The 15,852-nt window shown below is 44.6% G+C and overlaps 1 protein-coding gene across 3 annotated transcripts in view; it reads left to right on the top strand.

Moving 5' to 3' along the window:
- Positions 1–15,852, top strand: part of bltp3a (bridge-like lipid transfer protein family member 3A) — a 184,257-nt gene that overhangs the window by 92,414 nt on the left and 75,991 nt on the right. For all 3 annotated transcript variants that reach the window (XM_086011508.1, XM_086011507.1, XM_086011509.1), the window contains 3 exons: positions 5,943–6,120; positions 6,688–6,774; positions 7,545–7,715. In XM_086011508.1, coding sequence (XP_085867634.1) covers positions 5,943–6,120; positions 6,688–6,774; positions 7,545–7,715 — 436 coding nt within the window. The remainder of the gene's footprint in view (positions 1–5,942; positions 6,121–6,687; positions 6,775–7,544; positions 7,716–15,852) is intronic.

The following is a 15,852-nucleotide window of genomic DNA, read 5'->3' as shown; positions in this document are numbered from 1 at the left end:
GAGGGCGAACAGACTGTGGCTGGGGTGGGTAGGGTCTTTGATGATGGACCGTGACCTCCGTAAACAGCGTTTCTGGTATATGTGCTCTATGGTCGGTAGCCGGGTGCCGGTAATGCGTTGGGCAGTTTTGACTACCCGCTGCAGGGCTTTCCGGTCATAGTAGCTACAGCTGCTATACCATACTGTGATACAGTTCGTCAGGATGCTCTCTATTGTGCAGCGGTAAAAGTTAGAGAGGATCAGGGGTGACAGGTTACATCCCTTCAGCCTCCTTAGGAAATATAGGCGCTGCTGGGCCTTCTTCACCAGAGAGGAGGTATTGAGGGACCAGGAGAGGTCTTCCGTGATGTGGACTCCGAGGAACTTAAAGCTGTCCACCCTTTCCACCACAGCCCCATTGATGTGGATGGGGGTGTGACTTCCGCCTTTAGACTTCCTGAAGTCCACAATGATTTCTTTGGTTTTCTTGATGTTAAGGGCCAGGTTGTTATCGGCGCACCACTTCACGAGATGCTGGACCTCCTCCCTGTAGGCTGACTCATCATTGTTGGTGATCTGGCCTACTACCGTGGTATCATCTGCAAACTTGATGATGGTGTTGGAACCATGAACAGCCACACAGTCGTGGGTGAAGAGGAAGTAGAGGAGGGAGCTCGGCACACGTCCTTGTGGGGCCCCCGTGTTCAGGGTCGGAGGCGGGGGGGGTGGGAGGTGTGGTTACCTAATTTGACAGACTGGGGTCTGTTTGTTAGGAAGTCCAGGGTCCAGTTGCAGAGGGAAGTGTTCAGGCCAAGAGTGTGGAGTTTGGTGGCCAGCTTGTTGGGGACAATAGTGTTGAATGCTGAGCTGTAGTCTATGAACAGCATTCTGATGTAGGTCTCTTTACCATCCAAGTGATTCAGTGCGGAGTGTAGAGCAGTTGTGATTGCATCCTCCGTTGATCTGTTTGCATGATAGGCAAACTGGTGTTGGTCAAGGGAGGTGGGAACACTGGCTTTGATGTGAGCCAGGACCAGTCTCTCTCAACACTTCATTATGATGGGTGTGAGTGCGACAGTTCGATAGTCGTTCAGGCACATCACAGCCGTTTGTTTTGGCACAGGAATAATGGTAGCAGTCTTGAAGCATGTAGGGACTACTGCCTGGGCCTATGACAGATTGAAGATGGCGGTGAAGACATCAGCCAGCTGATCACATTCCTTGAGTACCCGTCCAGGGATGCTATCCGGTCCAGCAGCCTTTCGTGTGTTCACTCCGCGAAGAACACCCCTTACGTCGGAGGTCGACAGAGTGAGCACCTGGTCTTCCGGGGCTGGCAAGGCTTTGGTAGCCGGTTCCCTGTTGTCCCTGTCGAAGCGAGCGTAGAAGTTGTTAAGCTCCTCCGGAAGGGAGGCATCGCTAACCGGGGGGCTGGTGTTTTTGTCCTTGTAGTCAGTGATGGACTGGATGCCTTGCCACATGCGCCGGGGGTCCGAGTTGTTGTGGAAATGATCCTCTATCCGCAGTGTCTGTTTCCTTTTGGCAGTCCTGATACCCTTTTTTAGGTTGGTCCTAGCTGCACTGTAAGCCGCCGCGTCGCCAGATTTAAATGCTGCGTCGCATGCTTTCAACAGCGAGCGGACCTCTCCGTTCAGCCAGGGTTTCTGGTTGGGGTATGTCCTGATATTTTTATGGGTCGTGACGACCTCGATGCAACTGTTAATGTAGAATAGCACTGTGGATGCGTATTCCTCGATGTCATTATGGGCAAACATGCCCCAATCAGTGCGTTCGAAGCAATCCTGAAGCTCCGAGACTGCCCCCTCTGGCCATACTTTCACTGATCTAACTGATGTTCTCACTCTTTTGATCGGTTTGTATGCCAGGGCTAGAAACGGAGAGGTGGTCAGACTTCCCAAGGTGGAGGCAGGGAATGGCCTTATAAGCGTCTACAATGCTCGTGTAGACTTGATCCAGTGTGTTCTCCCCTCTTGTGGGGCAGGAAACATTCTGGTGGAATTTCGGTCGTACAGTTTTTAGGTTTATGTGATTGAAGTCCCCCGCGACGATAAAAGCTCCGTCTGGGTGCGCAGTTTGTTGTTTGCTGATGGCCCTGTAGAGGTCCCTCAGTGCTAGTTTGGCATTAGCGTGTGGTGGGATGTAGACCGCAGTGATGATAACAGCCGTGAATTCCCGAGGCAGGTAGAAGGGTCTGCACCTTACCATGAGGAATTCCAGATCAGCCGAGCAGGATCTATCGATTATGTCCGTGTTAGTGCACCAGGCATTGTTAGTGTAAATGCACAAACCACCTCCCTTGCTCTTACCGGAGTCTGCAGTTCTGTCGGCGCGGAAGACCTTGCATCCTTCTAGCTGGATGGTGGTGTCAGGGATGCCGTTGTTCAACCAGGTCTCTGTGAAGATCATGGCGCAGCATTCCTTTGTCCTTTTCTGTGAGGAGAGATCAAGTTTGATCTCATCCATTTTATTTTCTAGTGACCTGACGTTGGCCAGGAAAATACTTGGGAGGGAGGGTTTGTGTGGGGCCCTCTTCAGCCTATTTTGGATTCCGGCCCTCTTACCCCGCTTCTGCTTGTGCGGTCTGCGCCGACTTCCGGCTGGGGAAGGACGCCACACTGGTCCCGGGGGTCGGGCGATGTCGGGAGGCAGATCGATGGCTGATTTGTGAGCTGTTTGCAGCTCTCTGGATATAATTGTGTGTCTTGCTATTTTTGGAGTAGCTCATTAAAGCTGCTACTTTTATGCAGACATTTTGGAATATCCTGGAAGTGAAATCTTAAGATGGTTTCATCAAACAGACAGTCATCCGGCCTCGGGTGACTGTCTGTGTGGAGTTTGCACATTCTCCCCGTGTTTGCGTGGGTTTCCTCGGGGTGCTCCGGTTTCCTCCCACAGTCCAAAGATGTGCGGGTTAGGTTGATTGGCTATGATAAATTGACCCTTAGTGTTAGGGGGATTAAATACGGGGATAGGGTGGGATATGTGTTGGTGTAGGGGTTACGGGGATCGGGTGGGATATGTGTCGGTGCAGGCTCGATGGGCCGAAATGGCCTCTATCTGCACTGTGGGGTTTCTGTGAATACACCTCAAATGTTAACTCGATTAAATTGCAATACCCAAAAGCTTCAGGCTGTGCTATCACTGGGTCATCTGTACAGGATACTGCTCTGGAAAACCTGGAAATAGAATTGCAGTAAGCATGAAGTGTTGACGTGCATTGTAATTAATTGCCGAATATGTTTCGGATGGTGTTCAGCATTGTAGCCTTCAATGTTTACGAGCTAGAACAGTTGATGAGTTTTTTTTTGTAGTCAGGCTGTCAAACATTCAGTATTGCCAACCCCACCGTCTCAAATCAGGAGACAAACGCTTAAAAAATCATGAGATTTGGTATAGAAATCATGAGTTGCTATTTTTTTCCCGCCTTGACCCCTCGTTGACCTTTGCTCCTGGACAGGAAAGGCATTTGACCGTCACAAACCAATTACTGACAATATATGAACAGAAGAAATAGGTGTAGGTGGTTCGGTGGCCCTGCTGTCGCGTCACTTGCAGGCCATCCTTGCTCTGCTTTTGACCGTTGCTCTTACCGGAACATAAAGCATCTTCTCTACGTCTACCCTATCAAACTCCTTCATAATTTTGAAGACCTCTATCAGGTCACCCCTCAGCCATCTCTTTTGTATTGTTTGTCACGCCACTTTAACCTCTTTGGCTCCAAATCTTCATGAAAACCAAGTTGTTTTCAGTTTTTGTGAAGATTTAGATTCGGAGGTTAAAGTGGCATGGCAAATCACACAATGCAGGGTTAAATACTCGTGTTGTGCTGTATAGTGTTTTTATGAAAACAGTAAAATTCTTTTTAATGCACTGCATGGCTAATGATTTATTTTCCAGTTCCTACCTTAAACATGGCTTGTGGATTTGGTGCCTGACAGGACCTCGGACTGGAGGCCAATGTTAGTTGTAGAGACAGAGCGTCCTGAAGGGGGCTGTAGGAAAAGACAGACTTGCATTTGTAAGGCGCCTTTCATGACCACTGGACGTCCCGAAGCGTTTTACAGCCAATTGAAGTACTTTTTTGAAGTGTAGACACTGCTGAAATGCAGCAGACAATTTGCGCACAGCAAGCTCCCACCAACAGCAATGTGATAATGACCAGATAATCTGTTTGTGATGTTGATTGAAGGATAAATACTGGCCAGGACAACGAGAATAACTCCCCTGATCCTCTTCGAAATAGTGCCATGGAATCTTTTACGTCCACCTGAGCGAGCAGACTTAAAAGTTTAACGTCTCATCCGAAAGACGGCACCTCCAACAGTGCAGTACTTCCTCAGTACTGCACTGGAGTGTCAGCCTAGATTTTTTTTTTTTTTTTTTTTGTGTGTATTCAAGTACACCACTTGGGCCCTGGCTTGCTGGAGTGCACAATAGATCTCCATGGAGTCGGCCTTGTAAAAGTTGCAATGGTCAGACCTGTTTTAACACTCCAAGCACGCCACTTGTAAAGAAAAGTGTGTACACAGCAAGACCGTGTACTGGAATGATCATCGCCTCCGCCATGGGTTTCTTTTGTAACAGCACTTCAACAAATGGAATATTGGTTGTAATCAAAACTCACTGATTCCACAGGACTTTGCTTCACTTTCTGTGTATAAAGAAAATGCTGAAATAACCACAATGTTCCATATTATTTCTGTACAACTGCTAGCTATTTAAAAAAAAAACTGAGGACCAGCACTTAGGCCTTCAGCCCACCACAGCAATGTATACTCAGCAGCTCTTCCTGCAGTCGACGGTGTTTTCTCAAGTTAGCCTGACTCCAATGTCAGCTTTTAGTACTTGCCCAAAAGTAGAATCTACCGGCCTAACTTGGCAATGACCCCGCAGAATGCTCATGGATTGCGTTGTTGCAGCAGCAATGAATGTGAACGATTATTGGAAAGTTAAACTATCTTTTGTATTCAGCACGCTGGTTTCACGGGTAATTACAGTGAGCGCTGTTGGTTTCCCGCCATTACCTGCGGCAAATTCTGGGCCAATATTTTGCGCTGGAAGTGGGAAATGGAAACCGCACAGCACCCACAACAGTGCATCTGGGATCTGAATGTACAGGGCAAGCAACTGTGTACCTCCTTAATGAGTCAGATTGATGCATTGTGAAATTATCAGTGCAAAGATTGAGAAGGAATTGTAAGTTAGAATGGTGAATTCCATGTCAAATCAGGTCCAGAAAGAGAGGAGAAGAAAGTTTGAATTAAGAAAGAAAGAAAAAGTTAATAATTTTGCATTTTAAAAAAGAAACTTGAACAATTAAAACCTGAAGGAATGAGACTTGTACTGGTTAATTTTCAGTGCCAGAGGGGTTGATTGGCAGTAATTAATACTATCACGTTAAAATGGTACTCTAATTTGAAATGATTTAACTTTCTGTGGTGCGTTTGTCGTATCTACCGTGCAAGTACAGGAACTTAGCCGATCAATGCATTTGAATGGGGAGCCAGACAGCGAGATGCCATTTTCGTGAAGCTAAAGGCCGAGTGGCGCATCTCTGAAAGCAACTTTCTGGTTTCCGCGTTTAATCGCCCGTCTGGCTTCGCCTGAAGTTGCAGTGGCATTTGTGCATAAATAACAGCATGTGCTGTTAGCCTCACCGTTATTTTGACAGCAAATTTTGGGCCAATGTGTTTCTCCTAATTAAGCAGCTAACAAGTGGGATAATGTGTATATACATAGGAAAAATGGACGAGGGGGGAAAATATGCTATTCATTGTGATTCTACATTTCCCTGGGTTTTATAGTCGGTCTGACATAAAGCAGTTCCATTACTACCATTCGGCAGTTGTACAGCCTGGTTATACTTGAGTTTCACTGGCATTTGCCTAGAGCTTGACTTTACCTTCGCAAATTACCTTTGTTGTGAATACCATCTTTTACAGACAAGTGGCTCAACGCCAAGCACCCATCAGGCACGAACACAACCAGCTTCCTCGAGCAACAGTTCGAACAGCATTAGCCAGTACTTTGAAATGTACGATGTGAAAGAATCCTCCTATCACAGTCATATCTCGCGCCTGGACTTGCACATTTGTGACGATGGTATCTCAATGGAACAAGGTACTGCTGATGCATGATGTCTGCAACTGACCAAGTTTGTAATTCATTATAATTTGTGCACACCAAAGGTTATTCTGAGAATACATGTGAAATGACACCGCTACTTACTACAGTTGAGGTATGGCAGGGGAGGGCAGGTTTGCATTCAAGAATGCAAAGCACTACAGGTAAATCTATAGTGCTTTGCATTCAAGAATGCAAAGCACTACAGGTAAATCTATAGTGCTTGATACTGTTGAGTGTGTTATGAAATGTATTCGGGAGGATGCTTCAGTTATGTAAAAAAAAAAAAATTTTTTTAAATTAAAAATCCCCTATTTTGGCCCAAGATATTTTGCAATTCCTGAGCTATGGTTTTCTGCCTCAAAGTATTCCAGGAAGGGCATAAGTGATTGATTGTAAGCAAATGTATGAGATAAAAAGGAAAAACTGCAAATGCTGGAAATACAAGGCACCTCCCCGATCCATGCCCACCATTCAGGCTACTCCTTATTTCAGTCTCCCAATCAGGATTCCACCCCTGCCACAGTTCCATCTGTAATGTGTTGCCTTTATTTTTTTGTGTAGGAGGATCCAAACATCGAGTAGCTGGAGGAGCTATACAGATAACGTTCAGAAATTTGAGTCTGGATTACTACCCCTTCCACTTGGCAAGTGAGTGAGTTCTGTTAGCCCAAAGAACTAGACTAATAATGGAAATGGTTAGATACTTCACAAACTGCCTCTTGAGCTATCAACTCTCAATCCAGGAATAGTACAAGGCAGCAGGAGGAAACATCAAAAATGAGGAGAAAAATTAAGAAACTTTGAATAAATTAGTGTTGAAGTCTTTGATTTGTTGTTCATATTGTTTAAGGTAGGAAATGGGCCAGCTTTTAGTTTTTGTTGGCTGCATGGCCCCTCGAGTTAACGAGGGGGGGAGGCCACGTGTTAAATTTATATTAATGTTCCCATTAATTTGAAACTATCCAAGGTTGTTGACACGAACACACCACCTTGTTCTGATGTAGAAATTTTCCACTCATAAAGCAACCATGCTAAGACCAACCCTTCCCAAGCCCTCAGACCGACAACTAGAATTAGAATTGGACAAATCAGAACATGAGAAATATTGGTGCGCACACAACCGAATTGCCTCGGCTTTGAGGACCAGATTGCCAGAGCCAAGTGGCCACCTAGGCTCAGTTTGGCCACCCATGGTTCAAGGAACTTCAGTATCAAAACAGGCTTAGTTACGGAACTGATTGTCGATGGGGTTTCAAGCGATGGTCAGACTCGTCACTGCAGTTGATGCCGCTCCAAGGTGATGTCGTCATGGGATTAGGTTGTGATACGTTGGGAGCTGCTCGAGGGGCTTTCAGACTTCTTCTTTTCAGTATTAAGTTACCATTAATTAATGATGCTCTTAATGACTTTTCTTGCAGATGATAGCTGCAAACACTGGGTTAGACACTGTGAAGCAATGGAAGCCAGATCACACTGGGCCCAAGACCTGCTGCAAGAGTTTCAGTCCAAAGTGCAAACAATAATACATCATCATGAGGACACAACAGCTGTAAAATCTCCAACAAAAGAATCTCCTGGCAAAAGAAAAGGTGTGGTTTTTGCAGCTCGATTTCTTCAATGGAACTCCCGCAATGGGCTGAACTGTTGTATTCTAAAGATGTGTTGTACAAAAGTAAACATTAGTACAGGTAGACTACCCTTTATCCGAACTTCCGAAAACCGAAACCCTCTAAAAACCGAAGGTTTTTTTGTTCAGCGTAAGTCGTGCGCACGACCCCGACCCCCGCCGACTTACGCTGAGCGTCAGCGTAAGTCGTGCGCACGACCCCCCGCGGCCCCGACCCCCACCGACTTACGCTGAGCGTCAGCGTAAGTCGTGCGCACGACCCCCCGCCGACCCACCTTCCGAAATCCGAAATTCTCCGAAAACCGAAACACGGCTGGTCCCGAGGTTTTCGGATAAAGGATAGTCTACCTGTAGTAATGTTCTGAAAAATCCTTCTTCAGGTTTTATAAATCCATACTCTTTTTTTTCTTCGATTTAATAGAGAGGGGAGGGCTGTAGAGAAATCTGAGGTTTTGTTCTGGATTTCAAAGCCCAGTTTTAGTCGTATGATCTCTCCCTTTCCTTGCCTGCATCTCGTGGCTTACCTGACCACTTTTTTGGAGCCTCCATGGTCCCATGGAAAAGCGGGTTCAAATTTAGTGAAAGCAAAACACGTCCTACACACTGTGTAGATGCAAGCTATACTTGGAAAATATAGAAGACAGAAAAATAGAAGATCAGCCATGATCTCATTGAACGGCGGAACAGGTTCAAGGGGCCGAATGGCCGACTCCGGCTCCGATTTCTTGTGTTGCTTCTGCAAATTTACAAAAGAAGTGTGTTTAGCCTTTTTCAGAAACGGGAGGTTTAAAGATTATTTAGTGGACGAGAGTCCATTTCTTTTCAGCACTATGAACATTTTTAATAAGTTACAACAACAACAACTTGTATTTATATAGCACCTTTAACGTAGTAAAACATTGCAAGGCGCTTCACAGTCTTATAAGACACACAATTTAACACAGAGCCACATAAGGAGAAATTAGGGCCGATGACCAAAAGCTTGGTTTAATGGGTAGGTTTTAGGGAGCGTCTTAAAGGAGGAAAGAGAGGTAGAGGCAGAGAGGTTTAGGGAGAGAGTTCCAGAGCTTAGGGCCTAGACAGCAGAAGGCATGGCCACCAATGGTTGAGCAGTTATAATCAGGAGCTGGAGGAGATTACAGAGATAAGGCGAGGAGGGGGGGTGGGAGGAGGGGAGAAGCTGGAGGAGATTACAGAGATAAGGCGAGGTGAGGCCATGGAGGGCTTTGAAAACAAGGATGATGTTGAGTCTGTGCTTTCAAATGTAGTTATGCTGAATAACTGGACACAGACTACAGAAATACTTAAACAGGTCTTTAGTAACTGAGGGTCAGGGCTGAACTGGAATACACTTTGCTCCACAGGGTTTATATACCGGTGTGGTCACCACCGGTACTACAATGTACAGGAGCCATCAAAAAGTAGTCCATCACCTTAAGGTATCCTCTTAAGGTGGTACAGGTTACATACACTACAGATGAGACTTTTGAAATCGAGGCGTTGCTTAACCGGGAACCAGTGTAGCTCAGCGAACACAAGGGTGATGGATGAACGGGACGTGGTGCGAGTTAGGACACGGGCAGCCGAGTTTTGGATGAAAGTTTACGTAGGGTAGAACATAGAAACATAGAAAATAGGAGCAGGAGTAGGCCATTCAGCCCTTCGTGCCTGCTCTGCCATTCAATACGATCATGGCTGATCCTGTATCTCAATACCGTATTCCCGCTCTCTCCATACCCCTTGATGCCTTTTGTGTCTAGACGTGGGAGGCCAGCCAGGAGTGCATTGGAATAGTCAAGTCTAGCAGTACTGAAAGGCGCGGATGAGCCAAGACAAGGGCGGAGGCGGGCGATGTTACGGAGGTGGAAATAGGCAATTTTAGTTATGCTGCGGATATGTGGTCGGAAGCTCCTTTCTGGTCACGTTATCATGGAAAAAGTCATAAGATGTTTTAGGATGCTGAGCATTATAATCAAAAATGACTTTCTGTTGCTGACCATAATAGGTACAAGTTGTGTTCTTTTCAGGTTGTTATTCTGATGTCATGGAATTATAGAGTAGTACAGCACAGGAGGAGACCGTTCGGCCCATTGAGTCTGCGCTGGCTCTTTTGAAGAGCAATCTAGTTATTCCCACTCCCCGTATCTCTGAATTTTTTTTTCCGTATTTATCGAATTCCCTCTTGAAAGTACTATTGAATCTGTTTCCACCACCCTATCAGACAGTGCATTCCAAATCATAACCACTCGTTGAGTAAAAAAAAGTTTTTCCTCCTGTCGTCTCTGGTTGTTTTGCCGATCAAAAATTCTTCCAAGATTCCCTAGATTCTAGAGCAGTTCCAGCAGATTGGAAGGTAGCTAATGTAATCCCGCTATTCAAGAAAGGAGGGAGAGAAAACCGGGAACTACAGGCCAGTTAGCCTGATTTAGTTGTCGGGCAAAGGCTGGAATCCATTATTAAGGTAGTGGTAACAGGGCACTTAGAAAATCATAACATGATGAGGCAAAGTCATTGTGGTTTTATGAAGGGAAAATCGTGTTTGATAAATTTATTAGAGATTTTTGAGGATGTAACTAGCAGAGTAGATAAAGGAGAACCAGTGGATGTAGCATATTTGGATTTCCAAAAGGCATTTGGTAAGCAAGATAAGGGCTCATGGGGTTGGGGGCAATATATTAGCATGGATAGAGGATTGATAACGACAGGAAACAGAGTAGGGATAAACGAGTCATTTTCAGATTGGCAGGCTGTAACTAGTGGGGTGCTGCAAGGATCAGTGCTTGGGCCTCAGCTATTTACAATCTCTATTAATGACTTAGATGAAGGGACCAAGTGTAATGTAACCAGGTTTGCTGACTATACAAAGCTAGGTGGGAAAGTAAGCTGTTTGGAGAACAGAAAGAGCCTGCAAAGGGATGTAGACGGGTTAAGTGAGTGGGCAATAAAGTGGCAGATGGAGTATAATGTGGGGAAATGTGAGGTGGTTCACTTTGGTAGGCAGAACAGAAAAACAATATTTTTTAAGTGGTGAGAAACTATTAAATGTTGGTGTTCAGAGAGTTTTAGGTGTCCTCGTACAGGAAACAGAGTTAGCAAGCAATTAGGAAGGCAAATGGCATGTTGGCCTTTATTGCAAGGAGGTTGGAGTATAAGAGTGAGGAAGTCTTACTGCAATTGTACAGGGCTTTGGTGAAACCACACCTGGAGTACTGTGCACAGTTCTGGTCTCCTTATCTGAGGAAAGATATACTTGCCTTGGAGGTGGTGCAAGAAAGTTCACTAGATTGATTCCTGGGATAAGAGGGCTGTCCTATGATGAGAGATTGAGCCTATACTTGCTGGAGTTTTGAAGAATGAGAGGTGATCTCATTGAAACATATAAGATTCTGAGGGGGATTGACAGGGTAGATTCTGAGAGGTTATTTCCTCTGGCTGCAGAGTCTAGAACTAGGGAGCATAATCTCAAGATAAGGGGTCGGCCATTTAAGACTGATGAGGAATTTCTTCACTCAGAGGGTTGTGAATCTTTGAAATTCTCTACCCCAAAGGGCAGTGGATGCTGAATCAGTGAGTAGATTCAAGGCTGAGATAGGTAGATTTTTGGACTCTAGGGGGAATCAAGGGATATGGAGATCGGGTGGGAAAGTGGAGTTGAGGTCGAAGATCAGCCAAGATCTTATTGAATGGCAGAGCAGGCTCGAGGGGCTGTATGGCCTACTCCTGCTCCTAATTCTTATGTTCTTATCACCTTTAAATCTATGCCCTCTGGTTATCGACTCTTCGGCCATTGTAACAGTTTCTCTTTATTTACTCTATCTAGCTTTGAGCTCAAACACCTGTATCAAATCTACTCTTCGCCTTCTCTGCTCTAAAGAAAACAACCCCAGCTTCTCTAGTTTATCTACGTAACTGCAATCCCTCATCCCTGGAACCATTCTAGTACAGGAAACTTTGTGTTATCCGGAGGCGAACCTTCCGGCAAGCTCGAGCCACCGGCAAAAATCAGGAGCCGTTTTTTATTCTTTTTGTTTCTATTCTTTGCTTTTTTTGAACAGTCAAGCTCTGCAAGGTCTGTAGCTAAGCAACAGCTTCAGCTAGAGACGCTACAGAGACGCTTGCCGACTGTTTAGAGGCTGTTGCTAAACAACAGGGTTTGTTGATTCATACGGAGATGAAAATCTCCGTATGTTTCAACATTAGCTCTGGAGTGTCCGGCAGTTTTGAGGGAACGGCAGCAGCTCGGTCCCGTCGGTGCCGGGTAGCACAAAGTTTCCTGTACATCTCTTCTGTACCCTCTCCAAAAACTTCACGTCCTTCCTAATTGGACACAATACTCCAGCTGGGACCGAATTAGTGTTCTATATCAGTTTAGCATAACTTCCTGGCTTTTGTACTCTATGCCTCTATTTATAAAGCCCAGAATCCCATATGCTTAACTGTTTTGTTAACCTGTCCTGCCACCTTCAAAGATTTATGCACAAACACCCCCAGGTCTCTCTTCTTGCACCCCCTTTAACATTGTACCATTTAGCTTCTATTCTCTCCATTCTTCCTACCAAAATACATCACCTCACATTGTTTATTTTCTATGACTGGGCGTCTGATGCATACTACACTGTATTCTGTTCATAAAATTCTCAAGTAATGTAACTTTGCAGTGGTTAGCAAAATGCACATCAAAGCAAGCAGATAATGATGTCCTTGCTCTGAATTTAAAAAAAAAAAATTTTTATTCATTGATGGGATGTGGGCGTCGCTGGCTAGGCCTGCATTTAGTGCCCATCCCTAATTGCCCTTAAGAAGGCGGCTCACCACCATCTTCTCGAACCGCTGCAGTCCATATGGTGTAGGTACACCCACAATGCTGTTAGGAAGGGAGTTCCAGGATTTTGGCCCAGCGACAGTGAAGGAACGGCGATACAGGTCCAAGTCAGGATGGTGTGTGGCTTGGAGGGGAATTTGTAGGTGGTGATGTTCCCATGCGTCTGCTGCCCTTGTCCTTCTAAGTGGTAGAGGTCGCGGGTTTGGAAGGTGCTGTTGAAGGAGCCTTGGCGAGTTGCTGCAGTGCATCTTGCAGATGGTACACACTGCAGCCACAGTGCGCCGGTGGTGGAGGGAGTGAATGTTGAAGATGGTGGATGGAGTGCCAATCAAGCGGGCTGCTTTACCCTGAATGGTGTCGAGCGTCTTGAGTGTTGTTGGAGCTGCACTCATCCAGGCAATCTTTCTAAAACTAATTTTTCTTCCTCCTTGGATTTTGAGGTATCACTTGCCCGCCCCCCTGTAGCCTGTAAGAAAGAACATTATTGAGCATGGGCAGCCTAAAGGCTGCAAACCATGCTGGCCCTTGACCAGTCAATAGGATTATCATTCGAGTGAGTGTGAACCTGATGCTATAATTGTTTCATGGTCTATAGCATCTATTTGCTGTTCTCATCTTTCAGAAGTTGAAGGTTGATATTTCATGAGTGTTTAAATTGCTACATCTACGGGGGATGTAGACTTCTAAAATCCATATCTAAGATGCATTTCCTGTTGATGCCACTGTAAAAGGAGTCCACAATTCCAAATCCTTCCATTGTACCCAGCTTTGTGCTTGTATCACGAAATAGGAAATAACTTCGACTTCATCATTCATCTTTACTTTGATGAACAGTATAAATTCAGCTAATGAATACCTCTGAATAATTTATATTTAAAACTGATCAAAGTATATCTTTCACTGTTGCATATTGAACGCAAGATTGGCAACTGAACAATTTAGCTACACAAATAAAAAGGGAATTTGCATTGCAAACTGGATTTCAAACTGTCCATTAGTTTTATTTTGGTCATTAAAGTTGTGGATGAAGCTGAAATGCACATTAGAAATACTCGTCGCATTTTTGTAAGTTATTTTTATGTAAGTAACCACAGCAACCATTCTGTGCCAGCAAGATCCTGTAAATAAGCTAGCTAGTCAAGTCTGTGTTTAGCTGGTATTGGTTGAAGAAGCAATTTTAATCAAAACACTGAGTGAATTCCCTGCTCTTCTATGAATAGTGCCTTCAACATCCATGTGAAGCACTGGAACAGGCAAGCAGAACTAAAATTTAAGGACTCATCTGATGGACACCACCTCTGGTGTAGCACTCCTTCAGGTCGCACTCCTTCAGGTCGTCACTAGAGTCAGTTTAGCTGATGTACTGGAGCCCTAGTGTGGGGCTTGACCCACTAACCTGACCACAAGTTGTACCAAGTTAGGTGCCGGGGAAGAGTGTACGGTACACTAAAATTGCATTACATGATGGGATTTCAACTGGATGGCAAATCTCAAGCATTCTTGTAAAATGACACAGTAGTTGTGAAATTGCCGAGTCCTGGACTCCCAGTTTTCCTTGTAATTTAAACTCTCAATTCTTCTGTGTTGCCAGTTTGTATTTGGGTTACTAGATTTACCATTGTGTTCCTTTTATGCAGAAAAACTTGGAGAATTTGCACTGAGTAGCAGTAACAAGTCAGAGCTTCCACATGTTCTAATGGCCTTTCTAGGAAGTGGTGGCTAATTCTGTATTTTAACTTTTCCATACAAGGCAGAGAATTACAGGCTATACCACTGCTTGAGAGAGTTGTCCAGGTACAAACTGTATGTGAACTGATGTTGCTGGTATTCTAGTATTTGGGTTGATTAAAACATGTTGAGGTACAGGGGCTACCAGGTCTCGTGTATTTCATAAATGTGAAATTTGAGATGTGGTAAGAATCTTGTGTGGTGCTGCTTGGTCCTGATGTTACAGACTGCCAACCCAGCCGTAGTTCTCAAAAGCTGCCGAAGATTGATTCTGGCAGCCTTATTTGGTCAACTGTAAACTGGTCTACAAGACTCTGGAGTGAGTTCAGGAGCAAGAGGTTGATTTTTTTTTCAAGAACGCATTCATACACAGCTGACTCCTAACTCAAAGACACATAATTCAAATTCTCTGATTCTAATTTTTTCAGCATTAAATTCCTACTTTCCTGTTACTTTGATTGCTTATTTTGAGTGACTGAATAATTCTATTTATTTTAGCACACAAAAATTCACATTATCTGGCATAGTCTGTTGTGCCTTTCATGTTCTCAGGATCTCCCAACACACTTCACAATGAATCACAGTTCTGTTGGAGAAAGTGGCAGCCAGTGAATGCGCAACATTGTCCCGTAAACAACAAATTACATAAATGACGAGTTAAAGTGTTTGAGTGATGGTTGAGGTTGAATATTGGTCAGGATTCTGGGAGAAGTTAATTCAAATAGTGCCATAAGATCTTTTCCATCCAATAGAATAGGCAGACAGAGCCCCGGTTTAATGCCTCATATGAAAGTCAGCACCTTCAACAATGGAGCAATCCCGTAACACTGCGCTTGATGTCAGTCTGCGGTATCTAATCCCGAAGATGTATATTCAATGTTCACGAGAGCTCCTAACTGACAATTGGGCTGACGATATTCTGTAAATCTCCAGTCTTTTGTCGATTCTTATAGATCTCCTCTCCAGTGTTTAACTGATTTGAGCTCATGTTATTGGCTCAAAATTTGTGATCTGAGGCTTCCCGCGGGCGGATGCCTCCGATCTGTACAAAATCTAGTCATTTACCTGGTGGTCCAGGAGATATGGAGACTTGCAATCCTGGGCCTCTCCGGGTAGGCGCGGGCAGAGCCCCACGTATCCCAGGGGTGCAGGCGGTTCGCAATCGCCCCTGGGATCACGTGGGCCGACCCAACCAATAAAAGAAAGGAATCCCCATTCATACTTCTGGGAGTTCCGTACGTACAGAAACCCCATAAGTATGAATGGGGATCACTTAAAAAAAAAAATACACGAACACATGAAATAAAATTAAAAATTACATATTTAAATTAATTAAAATGCCATTTAATTAAATATTTTTAAACAATTTAATTTTTTAAGAAAAAAGTATGTTTTAACGGGGCTAAAAATAAACTTACCTTATTGGACAGGGTTTTTAATGTATAAATGAGTGATAACATTGTGGCAGAGCCACCAAAGGACTCAGAGCGGTTGTACATAATTCCTTTAACAGCAATGTGGTTACTGTCTGTGCCTGTACCTTTAATTA

The sequence above is a fragment of the Somniosus microcephalus genome, chromosome 18, assembly GCF_052327205.1.
Source record: "Somniosus microcephalus isolate GS21.2 chromosome 18, FLI_Smic_1.0, whole genome shotgun sequence".
Taxonomy (NCBI): domain Eukaryota; kingdom Metazoa; phylum Chordata; class Chondrichthyes; order Squaliformes; family Somniosidae; genus Somniosus; species Somniosus microcephalus.
This window is presented reverse-complemented; position numbering and strand designations above follow the sequence as displayed.